Here is a 15304-nt window from a genome sequence, read left to right as displayed (position 1 = left end):
AGACCACGTGCGAACATAGCCGACGGCGATAAACAAACGCTGCAAGGCAACGACACTCCGGAAAGACTGCGAAGGCTGTGGCTGACCTTGGCCGCGCGCGCAGGCACGCGGGGGTGTCATGACGTCAAGTTTCAGCTTCTCCCGGCGGCCGCTTGGAGGCAAGGCGCAACAGAAAATCGCAAAAGAAAGGTGTTTCTTGTTTTTTTTTTCTAAGCAGCTTGTTGTATTCGTCATTTTTAACAGTTCAACTTTTGTTCTGACGCAGAAAACCACCCACCAATTTTTGTGTCCGTATCCCTTTAAAGAGTTTATTTTGGTTTGGATGAGGGACACCTGCATCTCGGCATCAGCCAAATCTGTTTTTTGAGCTCAAGCTCCTTCAAAACGGCGGCAGCAAGCTTCCTTTCCCGTTTATTCCTCAATGCGTACATCATTTCTGTTCTTGTCCTCCTTCTGCCACTCGTTTGCCTCAAGGACCATTTGAAGCATCTTGGTCAGTTGAACAGTCCACGACCAATTTTTAGAACTCCCTAGGGGTCACGAAAACTTTCGAAAAATCGGCCAGCCGGAAAAAAAATAAATGCATGTCATTTACTGCTTTTAGGAGCTCAAACCGCCACAGGCACGTTCGAAAACTCTCTGAAGGCCTGTCGGTACACATATCAGGCATATCGGCGCTCGTACTGTGACAGGAAATACCGGGTGCACATGTGTATAATTAAGGAATGCATACTGTGTTTCGTGGCAATAGCCCCTTCCCACGCTTGTTATGCTTCACTGCAATACTTTTGCGTATGCTTCACCATGTAACATTTCTGTACAGAGGCAAAGCTGACTTTCGGGAACCGGCATTATGCAACACCCCGTGTTTTCTAAGTTTCTAAGCCAATTGCGAGGACCACAAAGGCGGAGTCCGTGCCATTGCTGACAGCAGCTAATTCTTACAATAAAAAACTCTGCACCCAACGGCAAGAAGCTTCATAGCGAACGTCGAAGCAGCTAGGGCTAGCGTTGCCGCAGTGGTGGCAATGGCTGCCAGCGGATCTGCGTGCGAGAGTGCCAGTTCGAGGTGGCGAAGTAATCAAAACTGCGGCGGTGGTGCCTTTGATTATTGCCGTTTCGGACCTGCGGTCACGGCAAAACGTCCGGAAAATCGGACGGCAAAGAGTTCTTACGTCCGAAATTTCACAAGTTCTGATATGTTGACTCTATGGGGTACGTGGCGGTGCCGCGAAGCCGTCCAAATTATCTGGAATCCGGAAAGTCTGTTGTTGACTGCACACTGGCAACTCCTCCAGCCGACCACAGGGCGTCAAAGACGATTCGTTACGATTCCTGTCTGTTGCTCGAGCCAGCATTACCGCAACTTTCGAACCTTTCAATAAAATTGCCGCTAATTTTCCCTGATAGAGGCCCAAATTTCCTGAGTTTTCCCTGACTTTTTCCCAGACTACTCAAAATCCCTGAGAATTCCCAGTTTTCCCGGTTGGTAGACACCCTGCTTACTATACGGCAGGCCATTCAAAGTCGTCAGTGACCATTACGCATTGTGTTGGCTAGCCAATTTAAAGGACCCTTCAGGGCGACTGGCACGGTGGAGCCTCAGACTGCAAGAATACGACATCCCTGTTATCTACAAGTCTGGACGAAAACACTGATGCCGATTGCCTATAACACGCCCCCCCATTGACTCGCCGCTGCAAGATGACAAGGATGACGACGCCTTCCTTGGAATAGTAAGCGCGGAAGACTTCATCGAACAACAACGAGCAGCATTATGAAACATCGTTTCAGCACACAAATGAACAAGGACGAGAAGAGAAAGACATTTGTGCGCTGGAACGATGTTTCACAATGCTAATCACAACCAACTAGCCCAGCTGTCCATACTTAACAACGAGCAGGCCTGGAGCTAAGAAGCGTCGTCGAGTATTTGGAAGGGAACAGTGACGTTGACCCTAGGGCATTTAAGCACAGATTGTCTTCGTTCATGCTACAAAACAACCTGCTCGTGAAGAAGAACTTCTCATCAGACCGCGCCAACTACCTTCTTGTTGTTCCCTCAGCGCTGTGTCCAGAAGTACTCCAACCACTGTGGATTGTTGTGGCTACCGACTACCTCACCCGCTTCGCTGAAAATAAGCTCTGCCAAAAGGTAGCGCAGACAAAGTGGCAAGATTTTTCATCAAGAGCACCCTGCTGCGACATGGTGCCCCAGAAGTCCTCATCACCAACAGGGGAACGGCCTTTACAGCAGAGCTAACCCAAGCCGTTCTGCAACACAGCCAGACAGGCCACAGGAGGACAACTGCCAACCACCCACAGACGAACGGTCTCACGGAGCGCCTGAACAAGACCCTCGCCGACATCCTAGCAATGTACGGCGACGTCGAGCACAAGACTTGGCATGCCGTCCTGCCGTAAGTAACGTTCGCTTACAACACAGCGATGCAAGAAACAACATAGATCACGCCGTTCAAGCTAGTTTACGGCAGAAACCCGACAACTCTCGATGCCATGCTGCCGCACGTCACCGATGAAGAGAATCTTGACGTCGCCACCTATCTCCAGGGCGCCGAAGGAGCCCGACAGCTTGCCCGCCTACGAATCAAGAACCAGCAGCGTACCGACAGCCAACACTACAAACTCCGACGACGCTACGTCGAGTACCAGTCCAGTGACCGTGTGTGGGTTTGGAACCCTATACAGAAACGAGGTCATAGTGAGAAACTATTGCATCGCTATTTTGGACCGTACAAGATCATCTCTGACGTATTGGCGCACTGAACTACAGGTCGTGCCGCACAGCATTTCTCTATCACGGCAGCGCCACTCACGACCTGAAATAGTCCACGTTGTGCAACTCAAGCCGTACTACCAGCGCTAATGAACTTTGGGGCTTCACATAACTGACCTTCAGACTGTTTCTTTTCGTTTTTTTATGACTTTTAATCAGCGTCCTTTTGTGCTTCGCTCTCTTATATTTGTAGAATCGGGACGATGCTTTCTTTAAGAGGGGGGTAATGACACATGTACTTCTTTATAGGGCGACCATGTTTCATCGCCTAACAAATGTTATCGCACAGCGCAGGACGCGCCTACATGTATAGGAAGTTTCTGGAATGTTATCAATGGTTCCATCCGCTGTCTGTGACCGAACCTTGTCTAATTTGATTGCATGTATGCGCAACGCGAATAATGTAGAACTTTGTGGAAGACACCAGAGTTCCAACAATTACTCTGGAACATTCGACAACTGATGTATAAAAGCTGACGCACTTGACCCGCTGATCAGATTTTCGACAATCGCAGACTGTGTTCGCCGCTGTCGACATTCTTTGAGTATAGCGTTTTTCGAGGGCACAAGTTCGCCCAATAAAACGCTAGTTTTGTCATTCCCAGTATTGCTGCTTTCCTCACCGTCACTACTACACGACTATATTGAATGTGGAGAGGCACAAAGTGAAGGAGAAAAGAATGATGTGGCACTGCATGCTAACGTTTCAGCCATATGGTCTTGTGGCCTACAAGCCCTACACTAAGCTGCATGACATGCATGTCAGTGGTTTGTGATAACCATAGTTGTATGTGACAAATTACATGCAAATAATTGTTTGCTATCTCTGCAATTTATCGATTATTTACTCAGTAATGCTCAGTGTAATTCAATGAAACCTTTTAGTGACCAATTAGATGTAGCCAGTTGCTTTATTGACAAAAGCTGCAACAGGCGACACAACTTTGAGAACCTGAATTTGGCAGAAAAACTACAGTCAAATGCCTGTGTTCGTGCCATGCAGCAGCCTCGCGGATATGCATATGTTCAGACAGGATAACATGGGAGCTCAGTATTTGTTTCCTGATCTTAACTGAATTGCGAGCACCTTCTTCAAGTCCAAGCAACAATGAAGCACTGCACTTCATACAGGACCCAGACACTGAGCAACAACTATCTTGTGCACAAGATTTGTGTACGTTACAGCCCCACGCCCCCCTGCATGCATTTCGAGCAAGTTTTCAAGGCTCCTTGAGACGGCTTGGACAAATTTTGTAGATGCTTACGGTACAGCTAAAGTAAAGCATTAGCCCCCCCCCCCCATTTATGTGAAGTATCTTAAATTAAGAGAGCTACAGACGATTACAAGTTACCCTCCTCCCTAGCCATGCTTTTCCTCCTCAATTCGTTCGTCAGTTCCTGTATGCGATGCACTGCCATTCAAGCCCACTGCAGCTTTGGCAGGCCCGATTCTTGCATTGTATTATACTCAAGTCATCAATAAGGTATTATTATTAAGTGATCGGGACTAAGTTTCACTGGCTCTGCATCACAATGCAACATTGTGTCGCTTACTTCCAGTTGTCCTGGAGCCAGTGGGCGAGGCCTCTCCAACTTTGCTAGCCACCTGGCGGTTGATCCCCGCCCCCCGCGAGAACTATCCAAGCAGCATGCATTGCGAGCATTCTGCTGCAGCGCTGATGCTACGTCTGGTATACCGGTAACTGCAGGCAAGCTGGGTGCTTTGGCAGATGGGCGCAGAGGCGTAAACTAAAGCACCTCCATACTACTACTGTTGTGATGAAGGGGCTTTAGCGTAAACGTGAGCGGCCTGCACGCTCACGGCACAGAGCAGTGGCACAGAGCTTAACAAGCCAAACACAAAGCTACTATTGGTGTAACCAAGCATAAAACAGCTTGAAAATTTAAAAAGACATGTTCACGATTGCACTCCTGCCGAAAATCTACACCAGCAGCAAAGCAGAATACACTCAGTTACTGCTATATCAGCTGCTCCGTGTTTGAGCCACCAGGTGGCTGCACCATGCAGGCAGTTCACATTTGCGCCTCTGCTAATCCAGTAAAATGCCCAGTCCGCTTGCGCTTGCATTCACCCGAATACATGACACGCTAGAACTCTATTATGGTAGCAATCCTCCAGCGTGAAGAAATGGCCGCAAACGTATAGGTTCTGGCGTCAATCGGATAGCGACAGTTCAATACGCTGCAGCCACTCTGCTCGTCTGCTGCCTTGCAGAGGAAAGCGATGTCACAGCTTGACACATTGCCGATTTCTATGTTTGCAGCCTACAGTGCAACAAGGGCAAGCTATGGTGCTCGCGAGAAGGTAGCTTGAGACCAACACTGACCGCACAGCTCGTGGCGACACGGAGCACATTGTAGCACAAGCAGGTGACACTTGCCGTGCGCCTGAAGTGCTTGAGTGTAGCGATAAATTGTGTATTCTCTTTCCATTGCTTCATTTTTATAGGAACAAATTAACTAATATTCTAACTTATTTCTGCAACTTATTTCTGAACCCACACATCATTCCACAACTTCTGTCAATATTCTTGATCTTATTCTAGCCAATAACTCTTACCTCTGTTCCAATATTGAGCACTTAGAAGGCCTTTCTGATCATTCTATAATCACTGAAAATGTGAACATCATCCCTTAGAAAACATCCACTCGCAATAAACAAATCAAGTGCTACAACCGTGCTAACTTTGGCTAATTGAATGCTGAGTTGACAGTTTTTGCTGAGACCTTTGTTTGCGATTTCTCAACACGTTCAGTGGAGATCAAGTGGAACTTGTTCAGAGACAAACTTACCGCTCTCATCGATAGATTCATGCCCATCATCACTATACCGTGCACGAACGCCGCACCTTGGTTTAATAGGCCTCTCCGTCACCTTAACAATAATATAAAAAGTGCCTTTACAGACAGGCCAATAAAGACAGGCAATCAGATTCCTGGCAACGCTACACAGCGTGCGAGAGGGAATATCAGTCGGCGCTGTTATTTACTCGTCACCATTTCTTCACCCATGACTTGCCATCAATGTTAAACAACCCGCGTAAATTCTGGCCAACAATAAAGCCTTTGAATAATCCTGCCGTTAGTTTAACCAATGCTGAAGGAGGCAGTGTTCCTGTTGCTCAATGTGCCCGAATTCTCAATAACGTATTCACAGCAGTTTTCACCTTAGAAGAGGGCTCTGTAGCTTCTATTACTATGAATTATTCCAATACCTTAATGTCCGAAATAATTATTAATGAGAACGGTATCTTATCTTTACTAAGGAAAATGAAACCCTCATCAGCATCTGATTGCCTTGCTTTTAATAACAAAATACTCAAGAATTCATCTGAAGGTATTCATCGATCTTCTCTGCTATTTTTACGCAGTCTCTTTCATCTGGTTCAGTTCCACGTGACTGGCAGTTGGCCAAGGTTGCACCAATATCTGGCAATCTGGCAAAATCTGGCAATCATTCATCACCACTCAATGACCCATTTCACTAACTAGCCTGGTTTGTAAACTCCTTGAACATGTGATTCATTCACAAGTAATTAACTATTCAGAAGAACACAACATCATCTTTAAATACATACATGGCTTCTGTAAAGGCTACTCATGTGAAACAGAACTTGCTGGATTCATTCACGATCTGCATTCATCTGTTGATGCTGGTATTCAAGTCAGCTCTATATTTCTAAATTTTTCCAAAGGTTTCGATAGGGTACCTCACAATCGGTTATTAAGCAAATTAACACTGCTAAATATTCACCCTCTTGTTATTGCATGGGTTAAAGATTTTCTCTCTTCCAGGTATCAGTTCACCACTGTTAATATAATTCATCCTTCAGCCAAGTAAATTCCGGCGTCCCACAAGGGAGCGTGCTTGGCCCTTTACTTTTTCTGATATTTATTAATGGTTTACCTAACTCCATTTCTTCCCAAATCAGGCTTTTCAATGACGATTGTGTAATTTACCGCAAAATTTATTATAATGATGATCGCTTAGCCCTACAATCTGACCTCGATCCAGTAACAGCACGGTGCTCTGCCTGGTTCATGCAACTGAAGCTTTCGAAACAATATTTTTCTTTTACTAACCGGCAGTCTCGAACCGAAACCGCATATACCTTAAATAATGCTACAGTCTAATTGGTAAATACATATAAGTACCTGGGTCTTCACATTCATACAGACCTAACATGGAACCACCATGTTAAACTTATTCTTGCACCCACTAATCGGTCATTAGGTCTCCTAAAACATTACTTCAAGCATGCTCCTTCTCACCACTGATTACGGGCCTTCTGTAGACTAATTAGACCTAAAAGTGAATGTGCTTCGGCTATTTGGGACCCTCATCAAGCATATTTAATAAATAACATTGAACCATTGTAGAACCACGCAGTTTTTTATTTACTCTGATTACTCACGTCATACCAGAATCACAGCATTAAAGAAATGCACAGGCCTGCAAGAACCATGTCACCATCGAAAAGCTACATGTTTATCCCTTTTCCATAAGCTGTATCATCACTCAACCCTTCATAATAACTTTTTTCATTTGCCTTCTTCCATCTTTGACCAACGCAACCATCCGTTTAAAGTTCAGCGCTTGTCATGCTGCATATTTGACTATGCACTTTCTTTCATACCACACACCATAACTGACTGGAATGCTCTGCCTCCATGTGTTGCTACTGCTGCTGATCCCGACAAGTTTTGCAATCTGTTGTCTGCCTTAACTACTGCTTAACATGATGTGTATATTACTATCTCATGTTTGAACTGTTTCTTTTTACTTTGTATTTCCAATAATGTACATCTTGTTGTTTCATTTCATTTTATGCTGTTTGGAAGATGTATAACTGGTATAATTTTTTACTACTGCCCTGTTCATGTTATTGCTTATTTTGTTTTTCTTTGTGCTTGTCGGAATTAACAGCATTCGGTACCTGTGTTCTAATGTCACATGACACGTGCTTAATTTTTTTTTCCAATGATATTGTGGTACATTCTATTTTTTATCAGTTGCCTGTACCCACCCCCCTATGTAATACCCTCAGCCATGAGGGGCTTTAGGGGTATTTTCTATATTATTTAATTACAAACATTTGTTCCCCATAATGTTGAAAAAATCGGATAGCTTGCCCAACTGACGTCACTTGGGCAAACGTATCAATTGGGATGGGGCGGCTGAAAATTCAAGGGAGCAGCACCGCTGCAATCGGTAGCGTTACACATTTTTAAAACCATATAATAAATTACACGCTTCACTTGGGGCACTTAAATTTGTCATTTAATGATCAGAAGGAGCTACCCTAACGACTCTATGTTTGTACAAAATTATCAAAATCATTTCAAGATCCCTTTAAGTCTCGCTGCTGCTGTCATCAAAAAAATCCTGGCAGAACAAATTTTCGGCTTATGTCTTTGTAAACGATAGCTAGGAAGAACATTGGTGAAATTTTTGAAAAGGAATTGTTAGTAAAGATAAGTGATGCGTGAAGGGCTGCAGAAGATGCACTGAAATTGCCAGGCAAGCTCAGACATTCTGTTTAGTATATCTGTGCACATTAATAAATGTCCAGAAGACTGCAACATAGAAGTAATCGATTAGTTTTGACTAACCCTAAGTACTTTCGTGGGGAAGTAGAGGGTAACTGTAATCAATTTTTTGTGTTTGTTTTTTTCAAAATGCCATTTTTTTGTTGTTTAGATGTACAATTCATCAAGGATCACATTGCAGAAAAAAATGTTCCTATATAGTTTCATATCACAACAAATGTAGCCCTAACCCAGCACCTGTGAAACCAAAACTGAAAGCAGCTGTCTCGTGTGAAACCTGAAAGTGCCCAAACTCTGCAGTTCTTTTTTTATCTCGCATTGATATCACGTGTAAACAAGTAAAAATGTTCTAAGGGCATTTCAGCACGTTTGTATCTTTAACAAAAATAAATTCTTGCAAAGGGTACATGGCACATTTGAAACACGTTTAGATTCTGGAGGTTTTTTGCAGACGTCAAAGGAGCAGCGGATTGTCTTGCTTAGCAGTGTTTACGTGCTGTCCTCATCTCTTTCATACTGGTAGCCACAGTATAGGGAAGTTCAGAGCAGAGAGGTGAGAAAACAAATGTTCTCCTGTAATTAACACACACATGTCACAGTGCACTGCAGACCCTGTGTCACAGTACTGAGGCTGCAAAACAAGCTAGAAAAAGAATGCGAGGTGCCGCACGAGCAAAAGCAGGCAAGAACAAGACTTAGGATGAGATAATGTTACGAACAACGCGGATTTTAGCTCTCCTGAATGTATTTTCTACACAATGCAGTCCCTTGAAAACTTTTTGGTCGATTTTCTCGAAACCTACTTTTTTTTTTTACAATTCCATATGCAAACAAGCATACCTCATTTATTAACAAAGATTTCTTTAGTGAAATATTGCACACTTATTTCTCACATTGTAGGGTGTGCAATGAACCATAATACATAAAATTGTGCAAGTAAGTAATGATATGGCTCCAACTCACAGCAAGGCATGTCAAGTGGAAAAGCATACTTTTTAGGTTATTTAATCCCTGTGCTCCGAGGATTCACTGGATCTGATTAGCTTGGTTGTGATGAGGCACATTAAATAAATATAAAAAATATTGGTAACACATTATGAGGCTGTTGTGTGCCTAAAGAAACAGGCTGCTCTATAATAGAGACTAGTAATCTGTATTCATCACCTTCTCTTTTTTTTTTTTTTTTTGCTGGGACTTGGCCTCGTACCTTAACGTGTACAAGTCTGGTAACAACATGCAACCATCGCTTCCAATTTCTGCAATGTAATGAAGCCTGCTCAAAACACTCTATGCCCAAATGCCACGATCTATTTGGCATGCAGTTCAAACTCGTCATTTTAAAAGACTACACATTTACACATTCGAGGGACCGAGGCTCCGTAGCACGATTACAGTCATCACTTACACAATAAAGAAAAGTGAAAAAAATTATTGCATGTCCCTTTGCCCTTATCTGCTCGTACGCTCCATGTAGTTTCCATTTTGCCCTCATACTTCTGTCAGCTCACACTTCCAGAAAACACCCTGCCCTTTATCCATCTATACCCGCTGTGGGGTGATCTCCCATCTTTTCTTTTTTTGCACAGGAGCTAATGAACACAAACTTCTTTCCTTTTAGCCTGCCGAAGGTAGTGAAAAAGCAATGAAAGCACATGATTTCCCCATGCACAAGACAGCACAGTTTGTAGCTGAGCCGAATAGGTCAAACCATCCCAATTTTGACGCAGTGAGCTCCACCATGCAAGTTAACGGCGCAAACTTCATAACACCATAATGAACTGTATCACAACGCCCATAAAAAGTCCCCACAAGTCAGGAGCTATGTCAATCTTTAAAGCACGTGAGGTGGACCCCGCACAAAAGTTCCATGCATCACCAACGCCAAGAAGTGAATGGCCGCAATAGAGGTGCCTGTACAGAATGTGGAGAGCTGTGTACTCACGTGGATTATGCTCCATTGACCAATGACGAAACAGTAGCTCACAAGACATTGCACATAGTGTGCTCATAAGGTTTAATTAAAGAGAAGCTTCAGCATACCACTCCTAATAGAATAAACACGAAGGGGAAATGACAGGCCCGGTTTTTGTTAGTGCTTTTCTGCACTAACAGAAGTGCTGTATCTTCCTGAAGCCATTTCAGTCAGAGGCTTTTAACCTATGTGCTCTTAAATTAGTATAAAGCTCCAGCAACTTGTAGTCATTCATCTGTTTCTTCAAGGGATGCAAAGTTGGCTGAGAACATAAGCTAGCTAACTATGTCACTGTGAGTTATCTTCGGGAAAACACCGACATCGACAGTCAATTGTGTGTGCTCCCCATATCAATGTGTGAGGCAATATTTTTCTCATAGCTTGAATGCATTGATTTGATCAGTTGTGAGTATTGCTCAGGAAAGCACTGCACACCCAAAGTTTGTGGCATTTCGAGTGAAAGGCTGAGAAGCTAGCGCCACACCTCCACTGCCACTGCAGTCATGGCTGTCACAGTGGTTCATAAACATGGCCAACGCACAAACAAACCAGCATGTGATGTCACATACAAGCTACGTACAGGAATACCAACTTCTAATTTAGGAATACAAGCACAGAAATATACAAGCACGTACTTAAAGAGATATGCAGGTTTGTCAATTTGGTGGAAGTTGCCCTTGCTTACAATGATGTACACTTGCCCACAATATATTGCGGGGCATGTGACCACGTGGCTATGCTCCGCAGAGCACCAGTGCAGCTGCCACGGCCGCGCATAAAAGCAACTCTACGTGGGTGCATTAGTGCCCAGCGGCATGGCTTCTTGTCATCTGCGCCTTTACTTGGGTCTGCCAAGCCTGCGTCTTAGTGCAGGCAATTTTGCTTTCAGTAGTATGTCACCCTTGCGGCCAGCCAGCCTCGAGATAGTGCGTCCCACGGAAACTGATGGTGGTTTCACCACCTCAAGTCCAGTACAATGCAAGCATGTCCATCAGCACGCCCAAGCATGACATGAAGCCATGAATCTAGAATCTCAACACCTGTGCAGGTTTACTGCAATGCATGGCTGCGGCACCTCCACTGGTTCTTTGCAAACTCGCAAGCCTCGCAATATTCTGTGGCCAATTGCATGTCAGGAAAGGTAGGCATACAGCACTAGGCACTGCTTGTAAATTACCAAGGCAAGTCCATATGCACCACTCATTCCCAGAGGGAGCAAACAGGACACATATCTGTGCAAGCAATAGTTACAACCAGCTGTTGAGAGACAAAGAGAAAAGTAATAGTGAATATCACATAAAATTGTCGGGTTTAATGTCTCAAAGCATCAGACGAGCTATGCTATGCAACAGTAGGAGCAAGTGCTCAATTAATTTAGATTACCTGACTTAACGTGCACCCCAGCCTAAGTACTCGAGGGTTTTTGCATTCGGCTCCCATTGAAACATGACTGCCGCGCCATGATTTAAACCAACTAGAGCTCAGCAGCACATTGCAACATCCACTGCTGCGAGTGAAGTAATGGGGACGATGTTCGTCTAATAATCTTTGACAGAAAAAAAAGCAACTTTACAAATGCATTGACAAGACTTCTTTTTTTTCTTGCCAACAAGAAATCTTAGGAAATACCAATCAACAGCTGGCTGCAACCACCAGACGCTGCACCACTCACCCTCAGAGGGCAGAGAGGACGGCTCCTCCAGGAACGACGACGGTGGGCTTGTCTCCCCCGGCCGGGGGTGCGCCACCAAGGGCGCACATGGCCGAGGAGCCGCTGCTGGGTCCGGCCCCCTGTGGCGGGGGTGGAGCCGCCGCCCCGCTAGGCAACATGCCCTTCAGGCCCCCCATGCTCTGGATGCTAGCCTGGATGTTGGTCAGGCTGCGCGGTGGCACCATGGTGGGTGGCGGGGAACCGGGCGACGAGGCCTGGCCAGGCTGCTGCTGCTGCTGGCCGGGCTGCTGCTGCTGCTGTTGCTGCTGCTGCTGCTGCGCCTGAGCCTGCGCTTGGGCCTGTGCCTGCGCCTGCTGCTGCTGGGCCTGCGCCTGGGCGGCTTGTGCCGCCTGGGACGTGCCCAGAGCCAGGTGGCTCGGCCCCAGCGTCAGGTGGCTGGGATGGTTCCCCGCTGGTCCCGTGGCGCCGTTCTTGGGCACGTGGGTGGCCATGTGACATTCGAGGCTTGACTTCATTACGAACGACTTGCCGCACATGCCGCAGAAGTAGGGCTTGTCGAGGGACGGCGGACGCAGATGAATCTTCATGTGGGTCTTCATATTGCCCTTCTGGGTAAACCCCTTGCCACAGATTTGGCAGGTGTGAAGCTTCTCGCCCGAGTGGGAACGCATGTGAGTCTTCATATTGCCCTTCTGGGTGAACCCCTTGCCGCAGACCTCGCAGGCGTACGGCTTGCGGCCCATGTGGCTGTTCATGTGGTACTCGAGGCTGAGCTTCTGCGAGAAGCTCTTGTGGCACACCTCGCAGGCAAAGGGCTTGACGCCCTCGTGGGCCATCACGTGGGTCTTGAGGTTGCCCTTGAGGGTGAACCGCTTGCCGCACACCTCGCACGCATACGGCTTTTCCCCGTAGTGGGTCGCCAAATGAGTCTTCATATTGCCCTTCTGGGTGAATCCGCGCCCGCAGATCTCGCAGCGGAACGGCCGGGCCCCCGTGTGCGAGTTCATGTGTGTCTTGAGGTTGCCCTTCTGCGTGAACCGCTTGCCGCACACCTCGCACCCAAATGGCTTTTCGCCCAGGTGCAGCGTGTGGTGGTAGTCCAAGCTCGACCTCTGAGTGAATCCCTTGCCGCACACGTCGCAGTTGTACGGTTTCTCACCAGAATGACAGTACATATGACTCTTCAGATTCCCTTTCTGCGTGAAGACTCTTCCACATATTTCGCACGGAAACTCGCCCCGCTTGGCGGGCGCCTTGGGCTGTGGCTGAGCGGCTGCGGAGTGGGGCTGGGGGCCCGGCGGCGGTGGCGGACCCCCCGTCTGCTGCTGCTGCTGCTGAGGTGGCGGCGGGCCCGGTTGCTGCTGCTGCTGCTGCTGCTGGTGCGGCACCGGGCTGCTCTGCGTGCTCACGCTGTGCACGCTGTTCGCCGCAGCCGCGGCGGCGGCGGCTGCGGCGGCCGCGGCCGAGACCGCGTGTGTGCCGCTGTGGTGGGCGCCGGCGCCGCCGGCGTTGGCCACGCAGAGCGCGTTCGGAGGGGGTCCCGGGGCGGACGATGCATTGGCGCTGTTCTCCCTGGGGCCGGTCTCGCCGTACAGCATAGACTCCTTCTCCAAATTGTAGAAGTTGAACAGCCGGTGGGCTGACGTGAAGAGCGGGATCTGGGTGGGCAGCCCCGATGAGAAACCGAAGGTTGGGTCCATTGTTTACATCTTGCCGCGAACGGCTACTCGAGCGACGGCCCCGGCCCGGCCGAGACAAAGGGCGAGCGGCCGCTGAGCGACTCGGCGGCTGGCAAAGTCCACGAAGAGGGCCGCCCGGGCGCTACTGGGCCTTCCATCAACCCCGGCGCGGCCAGAGCCTCACCAGAAATCGTCCATGGAGCGCCGTTTGAAAAAAGGGCGCCCCGAATGCGACGCGATCAAACAAACAAATTTCAAGCGGAAACAATAAAAAGAACCTGCTCATTTCGCTGGGCCGCCCGACGATCCGCCGCTCTCCCTGCACCACCGGCGTCCGAGATGGCCCGGGGATGCCCAGAAATAACTTCGGGCAGACCCGTTACCCCTAAAAATTTGCCCTAATGCTGTCAGCTGTCAAGAAAGGAAAGCCGAATGGAGCCTGGAAAAAATGGCCTTCTGGTGGCCGAAAGCAAACACATACAAAAAGAAAAAAACATAACCAATTTTTTTTGTACCACTCTTTGCCACCTGATCGGGATAGCCGCAAAACTCGCCTAGCGCGAGCTTAGGCGGCTCGCACACGCGTTAAAGACCAATAATTACTTTTTTGTATTTTTTCGAAAAAGAAAAAAAAAACGAAGGTGGTCCGTTAAAAAACAAGATGGCTCACTGCCGCTGGCTTCTTTTTTTAGGGCTCCTACTTCATCATGCGCAGCACTTGGACGCTCCTCGGGCTCTCCATCACTTCCTTCGCTTTGAATGAAGTTTCGCGCTGGACTCGTGCAAAGACAAAACTATTTACACACGTCCATCGACGGAACAAAGAAAAAAACGCAATATGCGATGTCAACGATCCATTTGATCGGCGTCAGGGTTGCCAGTTATTTTTGCGGGCGGCGGCGGTGGCGACGGAAGAGAGAAAAAAAAAGCGTCTTTGTTGTTGCCAGACCCGAAAGAACCGCGAGCGCTGCTTTATCGCGTGAAAGCAAAAGCAAAATTGTGTTCGCCCTACGGACTCGCTTCTCCGTGCCATGGGCCCGTATATGTTTTGTATTGGCGCGAGTGAAACCCCGACAATTAAGAGCGCTTGCGAAAAAGCGAGACAAATTGCATTTTTTTAATGAAAGACTACGAATGCGCGTGTTTAGCCTAGCCGGCGAAAGATGGCACAGCCTGTACGGCACGGAATTGAGAGGGCGGGAACGTCGTGGAATGAAAGGAACGGAGACGAGAAAAAAATGTGGAGAGGTCTCTCTGCGAGGAGGAAAGACCCCCGCTGGCCGCCTGCTCGCCGCATGGGATGCAGGCGGGCGGTCGGCCCTTGAAAAAGAGAGAGCGAGGGTGCGAGGGATTTGCGCGAACGAAATAGCTGAAAGTCTCGAGCCGCTGGCATCGACGTGGGCAATCTCGGATTGAGCAGCTTACCGAACCGTCAGCGCTGACGCCGGCGGGCAAGCGGGCGCCCAGAAGAACGGGTGGGGTTGGAGCGCCTTGCGTTTGATGCCTAGGGATGAAAATCGAACGAAAGCTGCAAGCTTGTGGTGGATCATCGGTCACAACGACGAAGTGCGTGGGCATGGTGCCGCTCCATATACATGAAAATCGGTCTACAT

The 15304-nt window shown here is 47.6% G+C and overlaps 1 protein-coding gene across 1 annotated transcript in view; it reads right to left on the bottom strand.

The window, feature by feature from the left end:
• Nucleotides 1-14590, bottom strand: part of LOC142576240 (uncharacterized) — a 40077-nt gene extending 25487 nt beyond the window's left edge. Inside the window, exon 1 of the mRNA XM_075686274.1 lies at nt 12013-14590. Coding sequence (XP_075542389.1) covers nt 12015-13712 — 1698 coding nt within the window. The 5' untranslated portion in view covers nt 13713-14590 and the 3' untranslated portion in view covers nt 12013-12014. The remainder of the gene's footprint in view (nt 1-12012) is intronic.
• Nucleotides 14591-15304: the final 714 nt, after the last annotated feature.

The sequence above is a fragment of the Dermacentor variabilis genome, chromosome 3, assembly GCF_050947875.1.
Source record: "Dermacentor variabilis isolate Ectoservices chromosome 3, ASM5094787v1, whole genome shotgun sequence".
Classification (NCBI taxonomy): domain Eukaryota; kingdom Metazoa; phylum Arthropoda; class Arachnida; order Ixodida; family Ixodidae; genus Dermacentor; species Dermacentor variabilis.
This window is presented reverse-complemented; position numbering and strand designations above follow the sequence as displayed.